An 11404-nucleotide genomic window follows, 5' to 3' on the forward strand; every position below is an offset into this window, starting at 1 on the left:
GGCAGTCGTCGGTTTTGACGATGAAACTGAAAAAACGATGATTGAATCGGTAAACATAAAACATTGCCTGATTATATGTGAACATTTCAAATAAGAGACCTATTTTGAAAATAAAAGAGATTTAAAGGTGCAGTATGTAAGAATTGGCCACCTGTCGTATTTGAACAAACTAGAGGCTGCATATCTTTACAGTTACTGCTCACTGCTGTAAACTGTAGCTGCCATTAGCTATTTAGCTCAGTTAGCCGTGCAGCTAGTAGTCCGGACTGGGAGTTTGCAGGAGTGTTGGTTTTTACACCACCAGCTGCTCAGCAACACAATATACTGATGACGCAATGTCAGAACTATTGTTCATATTCTGTTAAGTTTTTGATCATTTTAAGCTGAAATCCTTACGTAGTGCACCTTTAAGTAAAAAAGGCTGCGGCTGGCATTCTCTGTGTGCGCAAGTGTTCACATGTGTCCCTCCGTCAGAGGGGTGTTGATGGATTATGGAGGGGCCCATGTTGGGAGAGCACCAGGCTCTCAATGTGGCGGTCTGACCTCTGAACACGCACCCGAGCACCCAGGGGCCATGACCCCGGGGCGTCCTGGGACCAGTTGCTGCGCGGGCCCTCTGTCCTCACGAGGGGGCAGCGGGGTCAGAGCATGTGACTGTACCACTTGCTTCAGACGTCGGGGGATAATTTACTGCGGTGCTTTCATGTCACACCAACAGATCTGACAAATGTTACACCTCCATCTCAGGAGGGAGAGCGTGTGTGTGTGTGTGTGTGAATAACTTGCTCAGTATGCAGATTAAAAGAGTTAAAAACCTCATAATTAGAGTGAAGCTGATGCGCTCTGAGCTCTAATTTGAAAACATTTGGAGGTTTTCTCGTGTTTCTCACAGCTGGTTGGAAAATCGTGCTCAGTTTGTTTCAGTCCAAGAAAACCATCTCAAAGTTCTGTTTTTCGAGGATTACCAGAACCAGGTGGTCCTTTCCCACTGACTTCTGAGATTTCTAACATCCAAACTCATGAAAGCCTCATGAAAGAAAGAGTGTGGCTGCACCCCTGATGGGTGTGTTTACACGCCGGATTCTACGGAATCGTCGCCCAGACCGTCACCACCATCTGCCCGCTTACCCCGCAGTCATTTTGTCTTTTTTTTTCCTCATTCCTCAGGAGGATCCTCGTCCAAACACTTACCACTGTTGGCAATCATTTCTCTGTAAGATGCCACTGTGTCCCTTTCGGACGAGTTGCAGCACGCTCTCAAAACAATGCCAGTCAAGATGATGACGGCGGGTGATAAGCGCCCCACTGACGCTGCCAAGGGGGAGAAGACAGGAAGTGAAAGGGCTTTGAGCAGAACTCGAGCCTTTGCATCGCTGCAAATCAGTGCAGTCGGTTGAAATCTGTGTCACCTAATCACTCCATCAACCCACTCGGCCTCCAACCTACTGTAACTCTTCAGTGCACCCTGCGGTTTGAAGGCCTGCTGTTTTCATGCACAGTCACTGCAGCCAGCCAGTGGTACGCTCCCAGCTTTTAAAACACAACATCTGCATTCCTTCCATCCTCAGGCCCCATCCGACAGCGGCTCGGGGGCCGAACACGACACGGCAGGCAAACCGCTGCTGTCACTCCTAATAGAAAATAATGCTGGAAATATTTTTGCCGTGCGTTCCGCGAGCATTTGGCATGTTGTTGTAGCTCTCGGTGTCAAGGCATGCAGAAAAAAATGCTTGGCGAGGTCAGCAGAGCACCGAGCGAAAGTGCAGTGTGTTGACTGCGTCTGACGGTGTTTTTCATTTCCCTCCTGTAGCATGTCTGCATCTGTGCGAAACTCCACAGCAGACACTGGACACCATCTCTCTCTCTCTCTCTATATATATATATATATATATATATATATACACCCAGGCCAATACATGTGTGTAGAAGAGAGTTGTGTCAGGCAAGTTTCAATATTCAGGAATGGAAAGAATCCAAGTTTCTAAAGAAGCCAGACAAAGTGAATTGTTGATGCGAGAGCTCCCCCTGTTGGAAGATGTCAGGAAGTATTTACATTTTCTCACAGCAATCAGTGAACCCGACAGGAAGGAGGAGATGGAGTCAAACTTTGATCGCTTGGCTGTAAATTATATTCCACTTGCATCATTAAAAGGAACTGTGTGATCAACTTATCGCTTTTTGTCTGTGTCCTTACGCAGAGGTTGTTTCTCCTCTGCCTCCTCGGTGGCTCTCTCCTTCAATATTTCAGCCAAAGGAGAGTTATCATGATGTTAATCAGCAGGTCAGCATGTTCACAGGGTTGTATCGAGTCTTATCTGATCCTGAGCCGTGTGGTTTTTTCTGCAGTGTTCCAAAACTCACAAGGAGTTTGTCAGACTCTCCGCTCGGCTCTGCAGGCCTCAGCTGTGAGGTCACAGAGACTGAACGACAAACCGTGAAGTCAGAAGTAGAGGAGGTAAAAAGGGGTTTAATTGGCTTCATAATTATCAGTCAGATAATCAGATCATGAATTGTTGCCTGGATGTAAAAGCGCTGCATCACATTACATCTTTCTGTTCGGCCTTCATAAGACAGTGGACATGAGATCTATTGTGTTTTACATTTCAGTTGTCTTCTACTGTGCACTGTGCATTTTGGCAACATACTATACATTATAAATAAAATAGAAGAGAGAGTCTGTCAGCAACACGAGTAAAATCACCGTACGAGGCCTTTAGTTTCCACGTGGGAGAAACAGAACAGTGAAACAACTACAACAAATCATTTAGGTGACCCATTAAGGCATGACAGTGAGTCAGCGTGCAGAGTGCCAGCCAGCTGAAACCAGCACATCTAATTGGAATGTGTCCGTGATTAACATTGTTAATTAAACCTGCTTTTCCTGGTCTGACAAGTTCCAATGTGCGAGGAAGCTCTACTGACACACTGAATATAACTGCTGTTGCTTTGTAACTATGTGCAATCTCAGAGTTTCTTACAATATGATTCCTCAAATAACAGTGTGATATAAAGGTCTGCAAAGACACCAGAGATTGTGTACGTTATGTGATGATAATTGCCTGTGTGATCAATATATTTTCAGTTTCAGTGTAAAAACACAAACATGGTTGAAAACAAAGAAATATTTGCAAAAATATGCACTTATTCATCCATCTTTGTTTAAACTCACACTGTTATTGCAGATTGATAAAACAAAGGTAGTATGTAAACTAAGAGTGTTTCTCCACAGTGCTCTGCGCTCATTAAATGACTTAGCTTGTGTTGGGAATCTGTTCTAGTTGTTAACCGCTGTGTTACGGTTTTGTTTTACGTTTGCTCTGTACCAAGATGTGTAGCCAGGACTCGATAAAAACCTGAAACCTGAAAAAAAAAAGACAGCTTATTGTTCAAAGTTCCTAGTTTGTCATTCTTTTATCATTCAAAACAAGCCAGAATCAGGCTAATCTGTTAGCATCTTTTATTTATGATTAGTTTTAACCTGCTAAACTCCTGAATCAACTCTTAGATTGCACATGAATGTAAAGGTTTTTGAACAAAAACAACATTTTATGACATTATTTTATTTATTATACTGTTCTAACAGGCCCGGTGCACATTTTTTAAATTAAATGAATTATATCCAATCCACTAATTCAACTGAGAGATGTTATCAGTGTAGGTGCAAACACTGTACCCAGTCACTCGCCCAGCACAAGGCAGCCTACACTGTTCAGTGAGCTGAATAAAGTACCTTCTTCTCAAACTTTACCTGATAAATCAGGTTGAAATGCTCCACACTTTAATTCAGAGTTGTAACCTTGTTAAACTCTTCAATAATACGCTCAGGTGTCAGTTCAGCACAGCAAACTTAAATAACGTAGGCTAATCCAACAGCCATGCTGCGAGCCATGATGGAGTGTAACTAAGTACATTCACTCAATCACTGTACCTGAGTACAGTTTTGAGGTACTTGTACTTTATTTGAGTTTTTATTTTTATATCTCCACTACATTTATTTGGTAACTGTAATTACATGTTACATGTTGCAGGCTGCATCAGAGCCAGAGTAGTGTGTTATTTAATACATTTATTTTATAAAAAAACAAAACTGATTCAGATAATCAGTAGAAGTGCTTTATATTGGATTCAGTAATCAGTCGACCCGTTAATATATGTGGAACTTTTACTTTTGATACTGAAGTACATTTGATATCAGATGACTTGACTTTTACTCTTTTTGTATAAGCGACTTTCACTTTCACCAAAGTGATACTTTACCACAGTATATTTACGGCTTCATAAACGTTCAGCTTTAAAGAGGTGTTTATTATTTTTGAGACTGTGCCTGTTATCATGTCGAACTCCATCTCATTAAATACTGAGAGGTGTTTTTATTTTGATGGTTAACACAGTTCATATTGTACAATATTATGTATATATGAGTCTATTTCTATTGTTTTTACTTTTTATTCTATTATTTATTTGTTAATATTGATATTGTATATTGTAATGCTACTGTCCTGTGGCTGCTGTGACACAGACATTTCCCTGTTTGCCGAACAAATAAAGGAATTCTGACTTGGTTCTGATTTATAATAATGTTACATATCATATATATTCAAGCAGCATTTTTAATTCTATTTTTTTTTATTCTTTTAAATCCCAAGTCAGTCTGTGATGATCTATATAAGTACATGCTTTGTACCCTTATCATAAACGTGCTACAGTCACTCTCACTTCACTTTTACACCACAAGATGGCGCCACACAGTCGGAGAGTGCCTCTGCTCCGTGATTGATGGGGCTTCAGATACAGATGTGACAGATGTGTCATTGTCATTCCTCGTAAATGGCTCCGCACAACACGCGGACTGTTGAGGAAAGTCAGAGAGGAGAGCTCGACGGGAACAGGCCGCATGACTTTGTATGTTCCTGAGCAGCTCGACAGCCCATAAATACTGCGTTAATGACCGGCTCAGCTCGTGAAATTTACACGTATCCTCCCCGAAACTCCGTGTGCGCGCCTCAGACATGTGTTTGGCTCAGCACCTCCTCCGTTGTCTTCGTTTCATGCACTTATTATGATTCATGATACCTTAAATTACACGTTATATTATTGTCCAGCGCGCTGCCAAGATTTTAAGGGAATCAAGATGAGAGAGGGGGGCATTATGTGAAAACAAGCTCGGCTCTTTGAAGCCGCTTCAAGCTCTCCCAATGAAAACCACGCTCTGCTTCTTTTTTTTATTTTTTTTTATCACTCTCTGAATCATGCGAACGGCCTGGAGATTTTTTTTTTCTCTTTCACCGAGATAAGAAAACATTTCAACTGAAGTAGCCCGTAACAGCTTCATCTAAGCCCTGATTCTGACCCGCACGGATAGAGGTTCATTTATCCACAGTGATCCGGTGAGATCCCCCCCAGGCCTGTTTGGTTCCTGCCAAATGATGTTATTCCACAGAATCCTCGGTGGCTGCTCTCTCCCTCTCTCTCTCTCTCTCTCTCCCTCCCTCTCTCCCACTTCTTCATCTGCGATGCAAAGCAAATAAGATCAGCACAATGGTCGTTTTTGTCAGATTTTCTGGTGAAAAGTGTGCGTAATGTGTCTCCTGGGCGTGAAAGAAGCGTTTTGATTTGAACGTTTCCACGTTTTTATTGTCAGAAAACAACAACCAAAAAAAAAGAGACTTTACGAGTCCACAATTTAATGTTGCGTTGCTTTTACGAGGAGACTTCTTAGAAGAAGAAGAAAAAAATGACCAGAGATAATAAAAAACAAAAGTGGATGTGTAAATGTGACATCGGGAAGCGTTCAGCGGATCTCCGCAGTTTTGACGCATCACCGGGTCCACCACTGTCCCCCCCCAACACTCGTCTCCTGCTGTCACATGATGTTGGAGATGTCTACCTCAGTGCCATACCTTCAGATTCATCATCATCTTCTTATTCTTCTTTTTTTTCCGCAGTGATTTGACGCTCTCCCGCTCGCGCCTTATTGAAACCACACAACGCGCGCGGGCCTGTTTCCAATCTGGGGACATGCGTGATGAATTTAGGGAAATCATCTGCAGCTTTGCTGGTACCGTATAGCCCACCCAGTCCGGACCCGGTCCCCCTGTGCCCCGAGGTATCAATACGATTAGAGGCAGGAAATGTGGGAATCCCCAACAAAGGGCTCCATCATTAAACACAAACAACCAGAGGCCTCCCAACAATACCGACAGCGCCCTGCTCTCCTGACTCCTCTTTCATGTCTGAGCAAGTGAAAATCTATTACTTTCATCCCAGTATGACCATTCTGCTCCCAGTTCCCTATTATTAAAGAAGATAATCTGACGGGGGTTACCGCGGACTTTGGCAGGTCTGCGCGCAAATGGGGAACAGAGAGTGTTCTCAGGTTAGACAGTCTGTACATCAAATATTATTCCTGCGCCGTTTCACACATGGTGGTGTTTATCAATACCCGAAAGCCTTGAGAGGGAAAACGGACGCGCAGCCCTTATCAGTTTATCCAGAGGTGTCCCCGCGCAGGCAGCCGGCAAATTATTATTTTACGCGGCAGCACACAATCAGTCATTCCCCCAGTTTTATCCTCTGTTGTACGTCTGAAAACATGTAATTGTGCGTTAAGTGTGTGCGTAAAGAGCGGCTGCAGGAGCCCTCGAGGGGGATTAGGGCTTAAGTCCCTGCCTCACGTAGAGAAGTGTTTGGGGATTTTCCCCTCTCAGACAGTCCTCAGACTCAGGGTGGGGATGTGATGTGGTCAAAGTGTCGCTCAGCTTATTCGGAAATTAAAGATATTATGTTCATTCATCACTTCCCAACACCGCTGCGCATCCAGAGGACAGTCTTTTATTTGTCGATTCCCAGTGTCCCTTCCTTATTTTTATTTTTATTTTTGGTCCATGTCAAATGTAAAAAAAAAACAATGGGTTTCAGGAAAATGTCTCGTTTTTTACGCAGAATTTTCCCTCAATTTATTGATTTAAGACAAGCTGCTTTTATTTTTAGGGGCGAAGAGAATGACAACGAATCATTCTTAAAAATGACCCACAATTGTAACTGTTAGTTCAGCAGCAGCTAACCAAAAAAAGCGAGACAGCACTTTTATTCTACGTCTTTTTCTTATTTTGTTTTAATTTCATTCAGATTTATCGTCGCAACTCTGAAATAAACATCCTGATTTTTTTTTTTTCTTCAAAAGGCGAATTCCTCTCTATAAATAGCCCTCCTCTGATTCCCGTCTCATGAGGACGTTCTCACTGAATGGATCTCTAACTTCGGCGTCGACTTGGCACTGATGCGCTGATGATGAGAGGCGCGCGGGGAGGCTGGTACAGGCCTTCTTTGGTACCTTTTGCGTCGTTTCCATTGGTCAGGATCCTCTTCCTCGTGCCTCGCCGTGACATCACATCCACCAGACCCACAGGAAAGCAACAGAGATTACAGAGGATGCTGGACATCTCGGAGGACGCACACGCTTTTTTACGCTTTACGCACAATCGCTCGCTGACCGCTCTTTTGCGCTTCCAGGCACCAAAATAAAACGGATATCAGCAGCTGATGTGTTGCGGTTTTGGAGAGTCTGCTTCTTGAAAAAGTTGGAGGAGGACTCGGCTCGGATGTGTGTTCCTTTTTTTCTTTCTTTCCTGAATGGAGATGAGTCGTGCGTAAAAATCTGCTGACCACATTTCAGAGAAGAGCTGTCACTCTCCCACCTGTTGGCAGGTGGTGTTGGCTTTACCCGCGGACATCTACTATGACATTGGGTTTGGAAATCATGGAGGATATTGTGATCGACGTAGTAGGGGAAGGACTCAAAGACAGCGGAGAGGATCAGCTCTTACCTCTGGATGAGTCCGGGAGCGAGCAGGAGCGCAGCACCGACACGTCCAGCAGCCAGGGGAGAGACGCCGAGTGTCCCTCTAAAACCAAAGGTCCCACGTCGGTGAAGCCTCCGTACTCTTACATCGCTCTGATAACGATGGCCATCCTGCAGAGCCCGAAGAAGCGGCTCACCCTGAGCGAGATCTGTGACTTTATCAGCCACCGCTTCGCTTATTACCGGGAGAAGTTCCCCGCCTGGCAGAACTCTATCAGACACAATCTGTCGCTCAATGACTGCTTTGTAAAGATGCCCAGAGAGCCCGGGAACCCCGGGAAGGGCAACTACTGGACTCTGGATCCCAACTCCTCGGACATGTTCGAGAACGGGAGTTTTCTGCGGCGGAGGAAGCGCTTCAAGCGGCAACATTTCCGCTTCGACCCGCTGAAGGAGCAGCACCTGGAGCCCAGCGGACTGCACGGCTTCCCGCACGGCGCGTACGGGCTCGGCGCGGCGGCTCTGCAGCTGCCCAGCCTGGAGCTCTACCCCTACCTCCATCACCACGCACCGTCACCGTGCAGCCCCGCCACCATCCCACCTGTTAGCAGCATCCTGCCGGCTCTCTCCAGTTTTTTCTCCCGCAGCGCACTCACCGCCAAGGCTTTCCTCCAGGCGCAGCCCGGGATCGAAGCCTTCTCCCCGGCGCAGTGCGCCGCGTACTCCTCTCCCCTGACCTCCAGCGTCGCCTACGCGTCCCCCGCGCTCTTCCACCCCGCGGCCTCCCCGCACTTCCTCAGTTTACACCAGGAGTACCAGAAACTACAGACTCAGCGCGGCACCGTGGACCTGCTCAAACACATCAGCACTGCTCACAATGAATAAACAGATAAACGGACTTTGAGCTCGTGTTTTCTCAGGTAACAGAGACTATTCAAGCAGGAGGTCGTCGTTTCTCCAGAAATGCGACGCATCTGCTTTAAAAAGAATGTTGTAGATATGTTGTTCAAAATAAACTCTCCCTCCTTCTCACCTTCAAGGCAAAAAAAAGAAAAAAGAAAAAGAAAAAAAATATTCTAGCAGACGCTTTTTTATTTTTAATTTTGATCATGAATTATCTTCTTTGGTTGAAATATTTAAATGACGAGTTTCTCATTCTTCTTTTGGAAAGAAATAAAAAGTGAATATTTAAACTTTTGCGTTCAGGTGTATTTTGTGCAGATATCCGTGTGTTAGTGTGAGGAGATTTATTTTAGAAATGTCATGTGTTCACTTGCTTTTAATCCCAGTTTCTGGACTTTGTCTATTTCTGCGCCGAGTTCATAATTCTTAATAATAACAATTAAAACACAGTTACACTTGTGTAAATGTGAAGAAGTGATGGGTTGCTTCACAGGCGAGGAGAAACAGACAAAACGTGATTTGAAAAAATAATGGTGAAGGATGAAGTGACTCACTTCTCCTGCAAACCCCTGATAAATAATATAAAAACAAATAATACAATCGTGAAAAATATATTTTCTGCCGGTGTATTTACTCCAAATGGTGATTTGAAAAAATAAAAAACTCAGAGAATTATTTGTGATAATGAAGCACCACAGAACAATGCAGAAAATAGCTTGTAAAACTATTTATCTCGTGCGTAAAAGAGTGACGGGAAAAGCAACTTTACGCACCGTGTAGGATCACAAAGTCAAGGTCAAACTTATATTAATGCGCAGGCCTGTAATGTGTGTGTGCGTGTGTGTGTGTGTGTGTGTGTGTGTGTGTGTGCGTGCGTGTTTGTGTGCGTGTGTCTTGACGCGTGTGTATACAGTGTTCATGGACATAACGCTGGAAATATGAATGCCTGTAATTGCCTTATTATTTTGCAGGGCCACACACACGCACACACACACACACACACACACTTGTCCGCCAGTTCCCGGGAGCAAATCTGTACAACACATTTTCATGTTTAAAAAAAAAAAAAAAAGAGAGAAGAAGAGGAAAAATCAAATGTGTTCAGTCACATAGCCGCTTTCTGCTCTTTTACCACCCAAATGTTCCCATAAAGGAGCCTTTTGATTACAACAATTACAATTATTATTCTGATTTTCACTGATTCTAATTCTAGCTTATTTGGCCTAGTTAAAAATGTCTTAATATTCCTTATTAAGCAATAAATGATGAGTTTTAAAAAGGTAAAATCCTAATGTGAATAATATAACCCAGAAAAATGTTGCATCTGTTGTGAATTGACGCAACAAGCATCAATTTGATATGCATTTTTTCCCCCTATAAATAATCCAACACTGAAATAATAATTACAAAGTGTTTTTGTTGCTTAGAAATTGTCAGTACTCGCTGGAGGCAACAACAGCAGTCTGACTTATCACTGGTTATTTTCTTCTTCCTCTTCTCCCTCTCGCAGGCTCCCGTCCGAATGTTCTGGTGGATCAGTCTCAGCGTGATTAAATCAAAGTGGAATCTATAACCTAACCCTAACGCAAATAAGCTCTAATCAGACATATTTAAACCTGGAGATCCACACATCATAAATCAGTAACGGGATTACTGAATCCATCCCCCCCCCCTCCAAAAAAAAACCTTTTCCGCCCCCATTCCTCCATGCCACTAATTCAGATTATCTGATTTATTTGCCCTTTCTTCTCTCATTTAGCTCCGCGCCGCTCTGCTTTACAGCGAGAGTGACAGAAGTAAAATAATTCTAGGTTGCCGAGCATGGAAGTATTTATTTAATTCTATTCTGAGTCTGGTTTAGATGGATTACTACACTGAGGCTCTTGGACGGGGCTGACGGATCACACCACACGCCTTGGTCCTTTAGCAGACTTTTGGCACCCAAGTGAGGGTCTGAAACAAATAAAAAGATTGTTACCTGATGGTGGGCTGTTAAGATGCCCACTCCTTAAAGAAGAGCACACTTTCCTCATTGATTTTCCCCCTCTTTCCTCTCCCACTGGGACTCCTTTTTTTTTGCTTTTTTTTTGCTTTGCTCCATTCAGAAAAATTTTACATATGGGCCCACATTTTGTTTCCTAGATTTAATCCAATTTCGCTCGAGGTTTTTCTCTCTTTTTTGTCATAACTGAACGTCTAATATATTTGTACTGCTAATCTTAAACAGTGCGGCGAGGAGCTGTGGTTAAACTGAATCCGGCATTAGATTCATATCGTACGCCGCAGCACTTCTGCTATTAGAAAACTTATCTGATTGGGAAGCCAAATATACAGCTGGACTGATTTCTTCTTCTTCTTTTTTTTCCCTTGCAGTTTCAAAGCTTTGCTTGTAAGATTATCAAAACCTGAGGTGCCCAAACTTTTTTTTCCCTTGGAGGGCCAAAACTAAAACTTAAATGTGGGCCACATGCCGGAAGCAAACACCTATTTCATTTATTTGTATTAAGATTTCACATGATACGAGGATCCAGACTTCCTGACTGAAGCGTGACTCTGCTCGCCATGCTCAGATTAGAAAAAAAAAAATCATCGTTCATATTTTTAAAGAGCATTTCTACCTCACAAATAAAACATTTTTTTTCCATTCATTTTTATTTCTAATTTCTAACTAGAACATCTGGCTGGGGAAAAATTGTGCCA

At 43.3% G+C, this 11404-nt stretch overlaps 1 protein-coding gene across 1 annotated transcript; it reads left to right on the forward strand.

Annotated features, from left to right (window-relative positions):
- Nucleotides 1-7414: 7414 nt before the first annotated feature.
- foxd7 (forkhead box D7) lies at nt 7415-8858 on the forward strand. Its single transcript, XM_030406822.1, has one exon. It carries the CDS (start codon nt 7739-7741, stop codon nt 8684-8686), a length of 948 nt encoding a protein of 315 aa, XP_030262682.1. The 5' UTR covers nt 7415-7738; the 3' UTR covers nt 8687-8858.
- Nucleotides 8859-11404: the final 2546 nt, after the last annotated feature.

This window comes from Sparus aurata, chromosome 23, assembly GCF_900880675.1.
Source record: "Sparus aurata chromosome 23, fSpaAur1.1, whole genome shotgun sequence".
NCBI lineage: Eukaryota > Metazoa > Chordata > Actinopteri > Spariformes > Sparidae > Sparus > Sparus aurata.